This window comes from Cryptotermes secundus, unplaced genomic scaffold, assembly GCF_002891405.2.
Source record: "Cryptotermes secundus unplaced genomic scaffold, Csec_1.0 scaffold736, whole genome shotgun sequence".
Lineage (NCBI taxonomy): Eukaryota > Metazoa > Arthropoda > Insecta > Blattodea > Kalotermitidae > Cryptotermes > Cryptotermes secundus.
The window spans coordinates 1,462,035-1,481,630 of record NW_019718280.1 but is presented as its reverse complement, the minus strand read 5'-3'; the positions used below and the strand labels follow the sequence as shown (position 1 = coordinate 1,481,630).

Here is a 19,596-nt window from a genome sequence, read left to right as displayed (position 1 = left end):
GGGAAAGAACAAACGAAAAGAGGAAAAATAGAAAAGTAATGAAGATTCTCTACAGCAAATCAACGTATTCTGTTAAGTTACTTTAGCGAAGAATTAAATCCTAAAGTTGCAATAAGGAATTTCTTGAATTTTTCCGCTCAAGAGAAGCCCATGTCCCTCCACTATTAAGAGTGTTTGAATTAGTGAGTAGATCATTAAAGTCGATATGAATTTCGTTTAACTGGAAATAGCTTTACGATGTTATATAAATGTCAGATAACAGAGATATACAGTAAACTGGCGCTAATTCGGATGTCGGATAATCCGGATCGAAAACATGAAAAATGAAAAATTCTGTTCATAGCTGAGTACATACTTTAAAAGACACGTGGGATTTAAAAGCAAAAGGACTTACAGACTGTGTTGAGGGCAGTTCGAGAGACTGAAACTACACAAGAAAATATCTATGATTGGCTCAAGCTGGATGAAGGAGGCCATGGATTTCAGCTTCTGACAAAGGAAGAAACTTCTACAGTGTTATTTTTCACTTACAGGTATTTTCATCAGAACTACTTATATTATTAAATTTTCCATCTATTTAAGGTATGAGGTTTTCACAGCGGTGACTCTGAAGAAAGCAGTCTTCTGGAATGTTGCGCCGTGTAGATATTGTGTTAACCGACGTTTCGGAGTAAGGTATCTCCTCCATCTTCAGGGTAGAAGACAAGAAGAAATCCGTGAGCGAACCAGCGTGATCAGGTGCAACAGACTGACAGTCGGTTGCATTAATTAGTTCCATGTTGCAGAGTTCTTCTTGAGAAACTCAACTCGTCAAGTATTTTTGGGCTATTTATGGAAACTTGTCCACATCAATTTTCATAAATACCGTCAATGATCCCCATCTCGAGCCAGCTGAATCTACTCCGTAGATTCAGATTCCATTTATTTGAGACCTATTTCACTAATCTCCCGCCGAAGCGACTAATGCAGAGATAATACGTTAGACTTGTATTTCGGTGGTGCTCGGTTCGGATATCGGTTGGGATACTGGCTATCCTGAGTATTTTGTCATTTTCTTCAAAATAATTTTTAATAATAATAATAATAATAATTCATCCCTCATCCAGCGCACTAAGATGTTATTACACGTGTAGTTAAATAACCCACAAATCCTTTCCTATCATTAATGTCTTTGTTCCAAAACTGGTCTCAATTTTAAGCATGACAGGCCTAAAATCGAATTGAACTCTTACGTCCGTGAAACAGAACAAAAACTGTATGGAAAGGCAGTATGACGAGATAAAACTGAATGGCTTCACCCGAGGCGAAAGAATTGATAAATATAAAAATGAAGTGTAAAGGGAAGCAGTAAAGCTGAAATAGGAAAGAGGCGAGCAAACGAAGTGTAGGAGCCAATCGAATTCAATAAACCAAGCTACTCCTTCCGGTTCCGTCTTCTTCAAAATTTCCTTTATTTCCCTCCACTTTAATGCTTTCCAGCAGGAGTTGGATGATTCCTCTAGGAGTCACTGGGAGTTTCGTGGCGAAGAACTGGGGTCGATACAGTTAAGGGACGTTCGCAAAAATAATCTAAACCAAACCCCACGAGTGATCCGCTTAACTTAAAGCAATTGGAGGCCATGGATAAGGTTTGTAGGGCTTCCGTTCTGAAGGGCTAAGCAGTGCAATTACCTCGTGGAATGTCAGATTATACGAGAACCTAGAGATTTTAAACTCGTGATTTTTTTCAGTGTTTCGAGTTTCTCTTACACGCTAGCAAACATTACCTTCACAATGTTGGCTATAGTGACGCAATATATTGTGACATGGCGTCCGAAAGCCGGAATAATGAAGTACAGACGTTCATTGCTAGGCAACGAGTTGGTAAACGCATTACCGTGGCAAGGAATGCGCAAGCAACAATCAAATGCTATGGAATTTTAAAATATTTTATAATTATTATACACCTTAAAATGCAAAGTGTAGCAGCGTGAAAAGGGGCCACAAGTTTCATGTACAACTAGTGCACCTGATGAAGGGAACCAGTTGGACCGAAACATAACAACGCTTCTGAACTGTGAATTTTAATACATCGACGAAGTTGCATACGGAGGGCGAGAAGTGAATTAGAGATCGTCATTATCTTCCACATATTGCATGTTCTGTAATCATTTGTTAGGTAAATTCTAATTCCGCTAAGATTTGGCTGCAGATAATACAGTAAGGACGGACTGAAGGCGACATATACTTTACTTTATCTTAACTTTGCCTCTGACCATCCTCCATTGCTCTCTGTCTGTCAGTCTCTGCACCCTCGGCGGGCTGACACGTCTGACTGCAGATCATTTCACGCTTCATCAGAGAGCCATTAGCAGCTTCCACACCTACTGAACTTCCTCTACCGTGTCTAGGATCTCCCTTCCTTACTCAATGCTCTCATTCGCCCTTCACCCTTCAGATTTCCGACACAACTCAACATTCCACCCCCACCCCTTATCTATCTCTTCCTGACGTTCAGAAAATCGGACAGACCTCTTCAACGATTCAAAGGTGAGGGGTGGAGGCATAAGGGCAGAATGGTAGAAAAACCAATCATTTTATGTGGAAAAGAGGGTGCTTTATAGTAGATTAGGACACCATTCAGCAGTTATCCAGTTCTATGAAAGTGTCCCCACTTGCTCTGCCTGCCAGCTCCTGCACATGTGCCCTAGCATATGCTGGAGTTGTGCTTCCTTAGTGGGCTCTGCAATTCAATTTTCACAGAATTCTGTCATCAGAAAGCTCACCACAGCTGCTACGCCTCACACTGTGGTCAACGTTTCCTGTGTGAAAGAAAAAGGTAATTTCGTACTGAAAAAGCGTCACTTAAAGTCAAACGAGATAATTGAAACAGCGTCGGATTGCACTGATTTCTGTCAACACATTCCTGGATGATACGTGAAAAGACTAGAGGCTGTCGCATACGATATTCAGTTTTCTTTTCATTCTCAATGGAAGAACGAACATTTCACATGTTTGTAAACTGTCAGAAAGAAAGCAATTAAAGTATGTTGTTTATTCTTTAATTTCATGTCTATTTTCTTTAGCGTAGGTCGTTTATCCCAACAGTCCGTCCAGGTCTGAGGCCCTTCGTGACAGTTAGTAACAAGCTTATTTTTTTACGATTAGGAGTTGTTAGCTCCACGCCCTACCCCTTATCGACTGTCCGCGACTGGTTATTCAGTATATTCGCAGCTACCCTCCTTATCTGGAGGCCGTCTCCTCCATCCGCAACCTGAGGACGCGCCATGCCGTGGTGACAAGGAGCTCATCTAACATGGAGTGGGAAAATCAGAAACGGAAGAGATCACTAGGACGACCAAGACGAAGGTGGGTTTGAAAATTTTAAAATATATATTAGAGAGATATGATGGAGTGGTATGGACTGGATCGTTCTGACACAGGATAGGGACCAGTGGAGGGATTTTGTGAATATGGTAATGAACCTTCAGGTTCCATGAAATTCTGGAAAGTTCTTGATTAGCTGCACAATTGGCGGCTTATCGAGAAGGGCTCAGTTTCAGTTCAGGCTTCAAACGACGCTGTAAATATCACATATTACATGGAGTGGAATGTTACATTGATTATTAAATAGTGAATTTAGAAATATACGCAAGGAAGTGCTCCTGGTCAACTTTAAGGCATTATCCCGGTATCTGCTTCCTGGAACCGAGGAAAGCCACGAAAATAATTTTGTGTTTATAGCCGATCTCCGAACCGATGTTTGAACCAGAGACGTGGGAACAGTGGGAGGGAGTGCTAGTTAAAGTTAAAGCTTTGGGCCAGAAAATGTAACAGCGCATATTTCGGAACATAACAGCGAATGAATTCATGCTGCCTTAGTGAGCTACTTTCAGTACTTATCGAAGCAAATTTCTGAGAAGTACCTTAGGATTTAACTGAGAAGTCCTGTAGATGATTTCATAATGTGGCACTCGCCATTTTTACTCTTGATTTAAAGTACGGATGTATAATAAAAGGACCAGATGGGCTGCAATACAATCTGAAGAAGACCTGGAAGAAAACTTTATAATGACTTCCATATTTGGGGGGGGTGTCTAACGATGGAATCCAGTAACAGGCTCATTTGGACACTATGACGTACCTTCTCGGCTCCATGAAAAATGTGGAATATTTTTTCTAACCAGCTAACAGAGTATCCGTTTCTCGCGTATCCCTTACTGGATGGATTTAGTCACTTCAGTCAAAATTCGTTTGCATTGTTATAAAGATTTTACAAGCTGAGGTGATAAATCACTTGTGTCAGAATATTAATCCAAGGAGACATGAAAAATCGGAGATAAAGAAATGTTAATGGAAATGAGTATACTAGTTATTTCGCTGAACATGCTAATGTCGACTGATCACTAAATTCACTGGAATTAAATGTATTAAGAAATGCGCGATATCTACAGACACCGACAAACTTCCAAGTGGCGCCTCCATTGACGTTCTCGCTAAGCTGTTGCATCTGACGCGACGAGGTAGTGACTATGGCCAATAAAAGCAGTGAACTGCCGCCCCCATCAGCGACTTGGTGAACATGTTTTAAATATTGCAACTAAAGCGGAGTTCGCTTAAGCAGTTTAAGGTTGAGGTGCGAGAGATATTTCATATAATATAAATAATGCTTTCTGTATAATACAAGTGAACTAATATATTAACAAAAACGCAGTAGATATTTAAGATTATTGTGGTGAACAGGAAGAGTACTGTGACACCGGGCAGTCTGGTAGAGCTTTAACGGCGTTGCGTGTATACATACTGATTAATTCTTTCTTCTGGGTCGAAGAGTGAAAGCATGCTTTCTGCTTGTTTCTGAAGGGCATGTCACCTCTAGCTTCAACCACAAAATGGCACCACTTTCTCTCAAACTTGTGGTATCCATTTACAAGATTATATGGAACACTAAACCTAGATGAACTCAATTAGAAAAAGCTAATTAACTGAGATGATTTTCAGTGGCGGCTCGTAGCTAAAATTAGTGGGGGTGCTGCTCCAGAAGCGCACAGTTCCATACAAAGATTTGGCTACTGATATTAAGCTTAAGGATTATATATTGTATTGTACAAGTATAAAGAAAGAATTAAAGAAAAAAGGACTCATTATATAAATGTTATCGATAATATCAAGTGGAAATTGGGGTGCTGCAGTTCCACAGTGCCTATACACGGGCCGCCACTGATGATTTTAAGATTTATCATATTTAGTTCACAAAATCCACGGGCACACGTCTCCACATTCAGGAAGTACTGAAACCAAATTGTAAAGTAAAAAAAGATAAAAAGTATAGCTATCCATGTACCAGGCCGTGAAGGCCCATAGGGTTGTCAGACGTTGAGGGTCCCACATTATCTAGACAATTGTCTCAAAATGGCGGTAAGGTTACCAGCCTTACGCGCCGGCCGCGCTTTACTCCCCAGGAAAATTATTTAATTAATTACTGGTACTCATTTCTGTTAAAGAGTCTGAGTCGACCCCAGGGCCATAGTACGGCTGGAAGGATTAGGTCAATTGAAAAAAAAAATACAATGACCTCATCGAGACTTGAACCCGCGAATTTCCGGCTTGTAGCATAGCCCCTCAACCAACAACGCTACCGCGTGCAAAATTATAAAGGTAATGTAAAGCTATCTCTGTAACCGGCAGTGGAGGCCCATAGGGTTGTGAGACGTCGAGGCTCCCACATTTTCTAGACAACTGGAATTGAGAGTTGGTAATGTTTACTATGTAAATTACCATCTGGAATATTCACAAAAATAAGACGTGCATCCTTTCGAATTCTACATAAGAATGAAAATAAATAATAAGGAATTCTTAAAATATAATAATTAAACAGCTCTGTCGTACAATTCTCAGTATGTACAATTGCACATATGCTAAGCCATACTTACTTATCTCGAGGTACTTCTGATGGACGTTGTCGTACTCATCCCACACAATGTTTCTGAAGCGGTTCCTCTCTTTCGATCCCGCCAGGATGGAGTCCTGCTTGTGGAACTCGTTTGGATTTCTGGAAAAGAGAGAAATTAATAATTAAAAACAAAATATTGTAACGAATTTGATTAACGCGTTGCCAGGCCACAGTTCTGTAAACACGGTCCAACACGCAACAGTAGAAAAAAGCTGTTTTCTCTGTAGATCCGACCGACGCACCAATAGACTGGCTGGGCAACGATCACGAGATATATGTACTGTAGGTCCATGTCGTTCCGCGGCTATATAAGTAAGTGACATGGTTCAAGGCAGGCAGTGATTTCACTCGTGTGGCGGCGGGGTACAATACCTCCACCGTCACCCTGCGAGTCATAGGAGGCGATGAAAAGGGAAGTCTCAAATCTGAGAGAGTAAAATATGGTCTCGAGTCCCAAGGGACTCAGACTCGACAAAGACTGCACTGACAAGGGCCAGCAGCACATACAAAAGGCAGACCCGTCCTCTCGTCAGAGAGGGCGCCCCACAAAAATAAGACCGTAACTGTCAAACACTAATAAGTATCTTGTGAACAGCTTTACGCGACAACCAGTTTCCCACCGTAAATACGAAATATTTATTTAGAATATCCTTTGAATTGAGCCACTTTCCATAGTAAAAAAACATAAAAGAATGCTCCTCTTCGATATTATAGTTCTTAAGCACGGTCGTCATTTTGACTCCAGAAACCAGCCTCTGTTAATTCACACGCGCATCTGCTACAGAGAATTTATTTTGCAAAAATAAACGTGTATACAAAAAAGGCCTGGACAACGCCCATTCGGCCCACTACCCAAAATCTCATGAAGCTGGACTGTGCTGCTACCTAGTGATACACACAGAAAGCCCACTGCGTCGATTACAGCTGTTTTACTTCCATTTGTGACCTATTGTGACATGTCAACCTGTTGTTTAGGGTCGGGATGTGGAACAAGCTGTCACGAAGACAAGCACTTAATAAACAGTCGGTTGCTAAGTTACGCAACAGTGGAAAGAGGTTATGCAACCCGCTTCTAAATTCTAGCCGATAAACTAGACTTCCACGCAGGCGCGATTACGTAGTTCTGCAGTATTGAGTAGGGGTCACGTGACCTTGCCTTTTGGCAAGTGACGTCACATATTCCCCCACCGAGACCGTTACTACGAAACGATCGGTAAACACCCCTTCGACGCAACAGTAAGGACGAGCTGCGTTTTCCGATTAGAGGCAACATGACGAGACCGATACACCGAGTGGAACTACAGTGGCGGAAGCAAGAGAAGTGGAACCAGGAATACAGAAGAGTAAGGGGGTCGCCCTGTCAGGATGTCAAGTGTGATTTATAGAAGACTTCAATATGTGAGACCGTGCAGTGATACTGGAAGTGTAATTGGAAGAACTTAGAGTGTAACACTTTTAGTGATTTGAGAGCTAGCTCTGTGTTGAGATCCGTTGCTAAGAGTCAACTAGTAGCGACTGAGAATCCTAGTGCGTGCGCAGCAGTTAACTGGAATGTGTGCAAATCAGAGACAGCGCTGTAATCGAGTGTAATTAAGAGAGTGTGTAACCAAGGAGCTAATAAATCCAATCATCCGATCCAGAACCAGTCAATTCGTCAAGCTTACCGCCCTACTCTCTCTCTCTGGCCTGTAGTCCGCAAGCGAACTATACAGACCGAGCGACCGCCTCTTGCCGGCGAAGTTAGTGCCAAATTTAGTGGATAGAGGGTGTTACGTGGTCAGCGCAACGGATCCCCACGGCCGTTAATCTCGGTTTTCTAGACCGGAGACGTCCCAACACTTGACACTATTTACTGACTCTCTCTCGTAAATATGGTTTCAGAATGTGGACCGAGTGTAAGTGGCATAATATAGAATCCAGTGACAACAACTTGTAAACATGAAAATGTTATTTCGGGCTTCAAAAATAGTGGAGCAAATCTTTACCAGGTTAGCTGTTACGGATTCCTCAAGGAGAAGTCTCATAAAAGAACCTAATTATGTACCGTGGGTTATTTAATCGACGCTTTCGATATCCAAAATGTATAGCAGCGGGTGGTTAAGGATTAAGGTGAATTCGGTGTCCACTCGTCGAAGAAGAGGCCTCATTTCAAAACATGTAAGTGGTTTTAATACGAACAAAATTTTGGTCAAGGGTCCCCGTGGAACCCAAAACCAAAATTGACTGTGCGGGCCAGATACAACAGCAATGTTCCCTAGTTACTTAATGGTGAAATAATACACGGATAATTTAACACTGGGCAGGAAAACCCTGTGCTGTGTTATGATGGTTTTGCTTCCAATCGTATTATCAAAAATATAACTTTGTAATTTCCTAATGATTACAAAATTATCTACGTCATTGATGACGAAGCACTCACCAATATACCTCACGAACAGCATGAAATGTAACTGTTAGACACAAACACAATGCATAAGCCACAGGCATAAGAAAGGAGAAATAACGAGAGAATTTAATAAGTGGATATTCAAGGATATAAACGAAAAGGAACTTAAACACTTGTGAAATGTGAGATCCATAATACTGCTACGTAGCATGTGTGACTACAGACAGGGTTAGGATTGGTGAATAGATTTATTGACCATTTACAATTCGTAACTACAAATGATTGCAACACTACCGCTATTTCCACACTTTACAGTTCCCTAGAGCACAGAGTCTAGTGTTCTCATTATGTTACTAGACGTTTTCTGGTAACGGCTCCAACAATGGCTATTACTCTGCCTCCGGCTCAAGTCCTCTGTTCACAGACTCCCGTAAACAACTGATTATCAAGTTACTTTGTACCTTGCTTATAATATGTCGGCACAGAACGCACAGAAAACACAGTTTTTATACTGTTGCGTGTAGGTTGCAACGGCCGATGTTTACAGAGTCATCGCTTAGCAGCGGGTCCGTAGACCACAATATAATTTCGATACAGAGCTACATGTAGGGAACGCAGGCAGGTGGCAGAGACCTACAGAGCGGTGTATATGATTGCCAAGGAGACGCTGCAATACATGTATTTAGGGGCATTAAGGCGTCTAATACGTGAATAGAATAAAGAGTATTACTGAGAGGGTTGGCATAGGAGTAGCGCCTTGAGCTCATATTCGGAATTTTCTCATTTCGAATCTCGATGGGGGCACCGCGTGACTTGAGTTTTAGTGGTTTTCCTCCGTTCCTCTGGACAAATTCTTTAATAGAATCTCGATTAGGCCACGACCATTTTCCTATAAATATGCATTCATGTATCATCCTACCATTTGAAGCTATATAGCCTAGATCCTAATATCGCCGTAAACGAGTCAGGAGAAGAAGAAACAAGATTTTAGACGTTCAGGCTCGAGGACTCTTCCATGTACTTCGGTAAAATAATGAGTATAATTTAAAGGTGAGTGTAACTATATTTTTACCGAGCCACTTGTGGGGATGCAAAGTTATGATGGACTGAACTTCAGTCAATACACGAAAAACAAGTCAATTTTGTGTTTCTATAAGGAGAAATTTTTATTTCTTCAGGTAACTTCTATCGTTCTATTATTGCTGTTGTACGAACTAAAAGAAGTGTCACGGTTTTCATCAAGGACAAGCCTTGCGCTATGAAATTCAGAAGAGTTACCAGAAGATTTGATATGGGTATCTATAAAAGTTTTAAACATATTTCTTATTCAAAATCACTGGGTTTTTGGATTCTGTCAATCGTCTGTTATTCTAGAAACTAGAAAAGATAACGTTTCGGAAACTGCATTTGTTTCCATCCTCAGATGAGGGGTCCATGGACGATGGAAAAAGTCCAAAAACCCAGTAATCCTGAGTGTTATAAACCATCGTCAGAACCCTTTAGAATCTACGTGTGTCTTATTGTAGTCCTTCCCATGTTTCGGGGTACTTTAGGATCACGCCGATTTAATAGATATTCTGTGTCAAAAGTATCTTCGAAGATATGTCATAATCAGAGAGTGGCGCAGATAATTCTGACGAAATGATTTGATCCTCCTTCAAGCAATAAGATGCGAATCAAAATCGGCGTGCCGGATATCTCGTTGAACGAATAAAGAGTTTTGTTCCGTTAGGCTGCCTACTCTACGTATGACGTGCCCTCAGACATGTTTTGGATAGAGGTGGCTATCATCCTGACATATTTTATCGCACATACATCCAGTCGATTCAGATAAATGCGGTACTGGCGCTACAATCGCGTGTGGGTCTTGGTCTTCTCCACGGTTTTCTAATAGTAGATGCTTTTTGGGTGGGGTCGTTAGTCCAACGCCCAACCTCCAACCTGGAGCACCAGGGACTACACTTCGCCTGGCCCATACTTGACCTGTCTGGTATGGGTGACCCTACCATGAGCTTACGCTCCCACCAGCATAGCTGTTCTGATCATTGGGGCGCGCAAACTTTCTCTCAATGATAAGCCGGTAGTCTCCTGGGAGGAAATCCGGCACAATATTTCATTTGACATAGGTCGCAAAGTCCACTTGTATTCACTTGTTTTATAATCTTCCAGTTCGACGCTCTACGTCCTCTGATCACATGTTAATACGAGACCTAAAGAGCTGGTTCAAGGGGCAATACTTGAGGGCTTGTATTCGGGAGGTGCCAGGTTACAGTATTGGCTGAGACGACAACCCCGATTGTTTCGTGGTCTCACTTGGTTCTTCCAGGCACATTCTCTGATAGTACCTCGAATGCAGCACTGCCGCGTGTTCCGCGTCCTTTCCAACCCAACATGCACTAGCAAAGAACACCCTACAGTCTGAAAATCTTATAGTGTCATTAAATAAACCACAAAAAAGGAAAAGAAATACTAGGAAATTCTTGTGTAGAAACTGAGTTAGCGCGTACTGGAGCCTCATATTCTTCTTCTATTCCTGTTGCTCTCACTAGGAGCATACGGCATCCGTGAAACGCTTCATTTCATTTCAGTTTCTTAATCTAAGACAATCGGCAGGACTCCCTGGACGGGGATCAGCCCGTCGCAAGGCTGCTACATGACACAGACATCCATGCCATGAGAGTGGGATTCGAACTCATGATCCCAGTGTTCAAGCCGCCGAAGACACTTCAGGCCTTAGATAGCGCGGTCGCTGTGATCAGCGCGTGTCGGATCACGTGGCTATTATTCAGCAATACTTCGCGTCAGGTTCCTCTATTTTGGGCCTGAGCCTTCTAAATTGTGATATCATCTGTTCTTGTGGGTGACTGCCGAAGTTCCGAAGGAACCTATTGTTGCCATCTTTAGAACAGAAGATGGCGGGAAGCCATCTATATCAACACGATGTGAAATCTCAGAAAAATTCAGTGTAAATCATCGACATAAAGAACTCAAAATTCCGTACGGCGTGTTTTCTCGTTGAATTGAGTGTTTCATGGCGAAGTGCTCTGTTGGATTTTCGACTAAAGAACGAAGTGAATTTTTCCTTACCGCTCAGCAAGGTATTTTGTATTAAATTATATTCTGTGATGGGATTTTTTTCTTCCGATGTCATCAAGAACCGAGACACGACCCTCAAATACAAAATTATACATGTACAATTTGAGGTTTTCACGGCGGTGACTATGAGGAATGCCGTCTTCTGGGATGTGGTGCCATGTAGATATTGCATAAACCGACGTTTCGGAGGAACGCAACGCCTCCATCTTCAGGGCAGAAGAAGAAATAAAAATTCGAAATGACTGTTCAATGAAGTGTGTTTATTATTACTGATAATTTTAAATCCTACGCGTCCAACTAAATATAACGCCAATAAGTTCACACAAATAATTATACTGAAACTATGGTTAAACAGGCAGTTAAAGAAGGAACTGGCATATCGAAGTAAAATAACGCATTCCTTTCTATACTAATGAACATATAAACGGGAATATATGGGGTGGGGGTAAACTGTGTCACGCTGTCACTTGGGGACATAAATACAGAGACCTGGTTCTCCCGGTTGGGGGTTGAATGCAAGGCTCATGACCTTCCAGTGTAAAAAAATGCTGTTGCGAAATCCAAAGAAGTGAGAAACGTATACCACGTGGCAAAACTGTTTTGCCGTTGGTGACGATGAAGGCCAATGCTAACAGGCCGCATTCATTGGTACTGTTACAAGAAGAGCACAGGGGAATCGAATCTGGTGCGGTTCATTACAGCAGCCGCTGAACAGAATGTCAGTAGCATGATATGTTAGCTTCTGCAGGTTACCACTAGGGGCGGGCTAAGCTGCTGTAGTGTGAGGGGCTGGCACAGTCTTGAATATTCATGAGAAACACATCTCTAGGCTAAAACAGTGAGCGTAAGGGTCGGTCCTTGTACCACGGGCGCAAGTGGTCCTACTGATGTCATATTTCCATGAAATAATTTGTCAGAACAATTGAAAGAAACGACGAAGAGGCAGACAGGTTCTCTGTCTCCAGAGTGGAGGCCGATATAAAAACCGAAAGAGATGAAATGAGAGAAAAAATTAAATCTGGCCAAGCGGAAATGAGATCCAAAGTTAATGCCTGGATAGCGGGCATGAAGGATGGCCGAAAAGAGTCGATGGCCTGCCAAGAAACGACGGAGGCACGTCTGGAATGCGAGGAGGCAACATCAGAGGATATGGAATATGAGTCGGGACAACAGGAGGTCCCTAAGAAAAATACCGTGGTGAAACCGGTCGTAGGACGGAGGAAAGGACCCGGGGATATTGTGAATTCTGGAAGAGAGTGACCGTTGCCGGCAGAAGGATGACCCGCTGTGCAGGAGTGGCATGGCTCAGGAGAGGCGTCGTCAGAAACGACTGCACCACGGCCAAGGTTGAGCGAGCAACCCAGAGAGTAAGGACGCTCAGGAAGAATTTAAGGACGTGCAATGAAGGAAAAACAGGGAACAGGGGATCTAGGCGGCAAGCGGCCGGTCTACGTGAGAAAGAACAGGAAAACCACGATCGGCATCGGAGGGTGGGGCTCGAGAGAGCTATCACCTCTAGGGAGAGGAGGGCCGACCTACAGGACCCTCTAGAAGAACCTAGAGCTGGAATTCGTGAAGCAATCAAACGGTATGTCCAGCAGGTTACAAATTATAATGGACCGGACATTGTGGGGGGGGGTCGAACCCCTCAAAAACAGAAAAAGAAACTGCAGAAGGGCCGGTAATGTAAAGGCACTGGCCCCCGTCGCGAGAGAGAGATAAAATTAGGATGAACCTGGATTAACTGTAACCTTTTCAGAGCACCGCTCGTGGCGAGCGTCCTTAATGAGGGAGATGTGGAAGAAGGAACACCGCAAGAAAGAAAAAAGTGGAACCATCGAGACACAGAAAAGACGACATTGCAAGCACATCCCTCAAAATAAAAGAAAAAGGTGATATACCGTTAGACTACTCGGGACGAACAGCCTTAAGGAGGGAACAATGCGACATGATGCCTGAAAGTCACAATAGTGGTGGCAGACCCTGGCGTCCATTGCTAGAAAACGGATCGGTAAACAAGTTTCCCCAGCAACGAATACGACTGAAGAAGCAATGCACTGCATACAGAGTCACGTCGATTCCTAAGCAATGCATATAGAAACGTTTCCGTTCATACGGCAACGAGCTTCCAAAGCATAGTAAGAGCGAAGAACGTGTAAACTCTACTGTTGAAGGAGGTGAACTCCATACGGTTCGACCTGAACCCATCTCAGGGAAAGAAATGACCAACAGACAACAGAAGATGTCAGAAGAGGAAGTCGGAAGTCAGAAGTGAAGTCTTTAGTTTATTTGGTGTTATCCTGGTTTCTTAGTTACGAAGTGTTATAGTTACAGCAAGACTGTTACAATTAATTGTAGTTCCGCGTGGTGAATATTCTATAAATCGAGTTATCTATTCCAGAGCCCATTAATTACCTGTTGCCCTACCAGGTTACTATAACTATAGCACATAAAATGAAGACTTCACTTCTGACTTCTTCTGTGTTCTATCCTCTTCTTCCTCTGGCATAGAGGTCGCTTGCAGCCTAGATCCATTGCTCATCTTCTTCCTTCATGGCGCGTCCGTAGATTCTTCTTGAGCGACCCTACTCTCCGGGTTGCTTCTTAAACCTGAGACCTGGTCCAATCCTTCCTGACGACACCTCTCTTGCGTCATGCCACGCCCGCACGGGGGGTCATCTTTCTGCCGGCTGTGACCAAGATCTTCCGGGATACACAATTTCCCCAGGTTCGAATAGTCCTGAAGAGGTTTCTCTTACGCCGTGCTACTGATGCAAGATGCGACACTTTCTCGCACGAGGCAATCCAAATTTCCTCCAGGATCCATAATTTCCTCGGCCAATTCTTTTGGCTCTCCACGTCGCCCTGCAGCTGCTTCTGGCCCGTAAGCGGCTTCCTTAGTACTTCTCCGCGAGGTTTCACTACGGCATGTTTCTCAGGGACCTCCTCGGGCACTGCTATGGACTTAATTTCCTCTGGATTTGGCTTCAAATCTGTGGCCTCCGTTTTTCCTGATGGGTATGTAACTTACCTCGAATGGCTTCCGTCTTTGCTTGGATGGCTTCCGTTTCTGGTCTCCTTTATTCTCGGTAGGCTTTTATTTCTGTTAATAACTTTGCATGGATCGAATAGAATATGTCGTTCTCAGCAATTCTTCCGTTGCCGCGGAAAACCTGTTTACCGAGCCGTTGACAAGTAATGTACGTTTCCTTGGGCTATACTCTTCCTACTTTCAGGGCCTGTCACAATATTTTCTGGCCTTCTGATTTACAGTGTCGACACTACCGTCGACAGGAAGAATATTTATCAATATTCTTCCTGTAATCTCGTTGGGGAAAAAGAGTTGCATCACAAAACTGATTTGACACCCGAAGCCCCCCCCCACACTGGCCTGTCATGAGGCATGCAACTATTTTCACACGAGCCTTTACAAAATATAAATCAGATGACATAAATTCATTGAAATACATTTCTACGAGTAAGCTGGTTCTGTTAATGAAGAACGTGTGTCCCAGTTGCCTGATATGTGCCATCTAGAATTAGTATTTAATTTGTTCCACAATTCATACTTGTCGGATTGCATTAAAATCGCAAAAGGTGAAGAGATCTATTCGATCTTAATCAATTAGTACAGAATTCTATCAACAGAGGGCAACAAGTGTGACATACACTCACGTAAAATAATTTTCAAGTCGTTTGATGGTCACTTGAAATAATGGATTTAGGATTTTCTCTGCAACCTTATTCACCTCCAGGCAGCCTATGCCAAGAACACACAGTTACCTGCATCGGAACAATACTGTCACGTGTATGTGGTAGCGTGACTAGTAACTGTCGATTCTACATTTGATAATTAGGTCATTTTACGTCACTAATACAATCACTCGGTTATAACATTTCACACATTCAAGTCCTTAAGGATAACGAAGCCCTCCCTGCGTAGCTATGCTTCCTTCTCGAAAACACATTGATTCACTGCCGAGTCACTTCGCGTTCTGTCGTATTCTGGTCTTTCTGTATTGTCTCGTTTTCTGCTCACTTCACTTCTGAACTGACGGCCGAGTGTGTGAGAGTCTTTCATTACTACCGACGGGCAGTTGGGCAGTTGGACAGTAGGTCTTGGAATGAAGCACCAAACTGGTGTTTATGGCCAGATTTTTATTACTGTCAGAGAGTTGCGGGTTTGTGGGCCTCTCTGTCACACGAGAGGGCGGGCCTGTTGTTTACAACTGCTGCTTGTCCTCGCCAGCGCAGTCATTCTCGTTTCCGAGTCCCGTTGGACTCGCGACCATATTTTAGTGTTTCAAATTCGAGACTTCCCTTTTCGTCGCCTCCTACGACTCGCAGGGTCACGGTGGGGATATTCGACCCCGCCTCCACACGGGGGAAAAAATACACACACACGCGGCTTCTCAGCTGACTTTCTTTTATTTCTGCTAAGCGGCAGGGATAGGAATCACCTCCTTAAAGAGTTCTGTTTTTCATATCCGTGATAACAGTCCGTTCAGAAGTCGTTACCATGGATATGTCTCCAATAGCTCCATCAAAACCCAAAGTAACGGTGTTTTTTAGGCCTCGCCATAGCTCATGCGGTTAGTCCCTGTCTTCCCGGGTTCGGTCCCGGGTCTGGTCAAGTGGGATTTGTGGTGGACGAAGTGGCGCTGGGGCAGGTTTTCGGTTTCCCCTGCCAATCTTCATTCCACCAACTGCTCCACAATCACCCTCACCTATCATCTGGGGATGGTACAATAGGCCAGAAGTGGCCGCAGAAGAAGGGACTTAGTCCCACCCCACTAGCATTTAAAAAGAAACGGTGTTTCATGTTACCACGGTAAAGTGCCCCGCGAAGCTCCGCCCAGTAAATGGGCAGGTTGCAGCTTTCAGGCCGCACGTCACAGTATTTAACGAACCGTTTAGTGCATAGGAAGAAAATATTATTTTTAAACAGCCACATTTATATTATTAAGAACTCCACAATTTGGAAGAAATTAAATTTCCGCCAAATAAACCTTTGAGAAATTTGAAGTGGCAATAGAAATAAAGCCCTCTGAATTAGTTATGTACCTTCATAAGAGAATCCTGTGGTCCATAAACTCGATTTTACTAGTTTCTCGTCCTACTTAAATCAGACGTAAGTACATTGAGAACACCGAGGAACCATAGTCGCTCTTCCTTTGTTCCATGATCCCTCAGGCTGTGTCAGCATATTCTAATCATGCCGTCTCATAATGCGAAATGGAATAATTCTTCCTTAGTCAGGGGACAGAGATATATTTTAAGTAACTGCTATAAGCCATAAGATAAATAAATCAGAAATAAAACATCGCAATAAATCAGAAAGAATATGAATAATTCAAACAATGCGGGCAGAAGAGAGAAACTTAGGCAGCTGACATAATCAATCACATTATCTCAGATAAGCTGAAGTACCGAGCTATGATTGAAGACCCCTATATCACTGCAAGTAACTTTAACTGAAAAAGGGGTTGGGTGGTACGTTTAATCACCATAATGTACGTTGCTACGCTCTTGGAATTTGGCGTACACACGTAACAAGAAAAACAGCAGAAATCACACAACCGAACTGATTTATATTCTTAGAGACATTATTACTATTATTGCCACGTGTATTAGTGACTACAGACTGGGTCTGGACTTGTAATTGGATTTACTGATCTCTTTTTACTAGAACCTACAAAACAGTTTAACACACTTAACTTGTTTTCACACTACAAATCGCTCCACACTCTATCTGATCAGTGTGCTGTCAGTAGTCGTAACAGCTCTCATCAACGGCTATTGCTTCACAAAGTTTCCACTGTCCGTTTCCTGGCAACGGATTTTAACACAGGAACTATAACAGTCACACTCCAGATATCACTGTACTACAGCCCACATAAAGTCTTCAAACCCCACGTTAAGTTTTTTTGACATTCAGTTCTCAACGAAACGACGCTCAAAAATTCTGATGCCTCAATTCATAAATTCAACTCCTCTGCTTCCAAGCTCATATCTTGACCGGCTGGTGTTCGAAACTCGACTGCCTCAATTCTAATTCTCGTACTCTCTGTTGTACTCCATTGAGTTCCGTTCTCTTGACTCTTTTTCTTCCTCAGTAATTCCCTAGCAACTTCTCAACTCCCAATTCCAATTTACTAATCCCCGAGCCAAAGTCAAAGTCAGGGTCAGAGTTACTTTACGACTGACGGTTAACGGCCAATCAGTTTGTCTTGGCGACAAGCCCCTCGAGTTCACGGCAGCAATTGTATTTTCCAACTGAACAATCGAGGTTATAATCCTTATGTAACATCCTTTCTGACGAGAGGATGGGACTGTCGTTTGCAAATGCTGCTGCTACTTGCCAGAGTAGTCATTCTCAGGTCCGAGTACCGCGGCACTCATGACAGCATTTTACTGTCTCAGATTCGAGACTCCCCCCAATCTGAAGGGCCAGACCCCCGTATTTATATCCCCCAGGAACAGGGTTGCCCGGTTATACCCCTTAGCTATAAATAGGCTCTCGCTGTATAGCCTCGAGTCGGACGCCATAGAAAACACTGTCTTCTCTTGTCGAGTATTGCTGTGATACCTAGCAGCGCGTTGTAGCACAGTCCACAGAGAACAAAGCTCTTACTGCGTGTTCGCTGGGACGTGTATACTGAGTCCTTGCCTAGCAATGATCACATGCGTCACATTATTGTTATTATTATTATTATTATTATTATTATTATTATTATTGTAACCTGGATTATAAACACGTTTCAGCAATAGAACGAATGTTTATAGCTCGCTGCTAGGTAACAGTCAGTGCGCCAATGGACTGGCAAAATAGTTTTCACGTGACTGGTTTTCTATCAGTGATCAGAATGTGAACTTCAACAATCCATTAGCCAAAGTGTATACGCTAAATTCACAGACTAAATTTTATCCTAGCAATCCATTAACAAACCAAATTTCATACCCTAATCAGTGAACCAGAAATTACATATTTTTTATCGCTAGTGGGGTGGGACTAAGTCCCTTGTACTACGGCCACTTCTGCCCTATTGTACCAGCCCCAGATGATAGGTGAGGGTAATTGTGGAGCAACTGGTGGAATGAAGATTGGCAGGGGAAACTGAAGTACTCGGTGAAAACCTGCCCCCGCGCCACTTTGTTCACCACAAATCCCACTTGACCAGACCCGGGATCGAAACCGGGTCGCCGCGGTGGAAAGCCAGCGACTAACCGCTTGAGCTTTGGAGGGGCCCAAATTACATATTAACAAATAACCAGTGGACCGAACACAGGCAACTACTCACGCTTACAAAAGAGTGACATTGAAGACGTCTGACGCCAACGCGTCTCCTTCCTACCACACGATATCTAGAGTCGACAGCTCCGAGCGTCAGAGAGCTAGCGGCGTCTCCTGTCCGAGCCCCCAAAATTCAATATTATGAAAATTCGGTTCTCTCAAAATCCTAAAATCGGAAGATCCTCCTGGCCGATAACCTGTGGTGCGAAAGCGAGTCTTTCCTCTGTGTTATTCGCCCGATTTGTCAGCAGTTTCTGTAAACTGTACAACTGAAACTCTATGCCTGAGAATGTGCTTCGTCTGCAGGTGATCTCAGCCCTGGTTTCCGGCTAACCAACCTATGGTTCACCTAAGATGTTTCTATTTACAAGACTTATAATAAATTGAACTTAAGATCGCCCCTTTGTTAAACAAAATCATGCCCATTAATAATCCGGGGCACAAGAACATTTTAAGTGAGGTGACAGTTCTGAGATTTGAGTTCTGAGTTCATCGTAGAAGTGGAATGAGAAGTCGACCTGTGCAGTGTCTTCCGGAGGCTTCATTCATGTGTAATAGTTCAATCATAATCATCTTTATAATTATTATTATTATTGCTTGGAACAGAAATTCAATCCTGAGATTTCGAAAAATTTACACGTTTTTAGCCCTCTAATTAAAAAGAGGACTACAGTTCAATTTGGAGTAGTACATTTTATGAAAACCACCTGATGATGATCTAGCTGGATCGAAACACATAGCAAATGTACATAATAAACGAATGTTAAAGCAATGATATTGATTTATTGATTACGAATTTGTTGTGTTGACGGTTATATAATTAATGTTATCAAGAATCGTAGCATCTAGCTCATTACTGACAGCTTCTCAAAAGTTGTGAAATTGAAA

General features: G+C 42.9%; 1 protein-coding gene across 1 annotated transcript in view; it reads right to left on the bottom strand.

Annotated features, from left to right (window-relative positions):
- The window catches only part of LOC111875469 (neuroligin-3-like), a 1,112,233-nt gene that overhangs the window by 16,264 nt on the left and 1,076,373 nt on the right, over positions 1-19,596 (bottom strand). Inside the window, 1 exon segment of the mRNA XM_023871752.2 lies at positions 5,913-6,031. Within this exon segment, the coding sequence (XP_023727520.1) occupies positions 5,913-6,031 (119 nt within the window).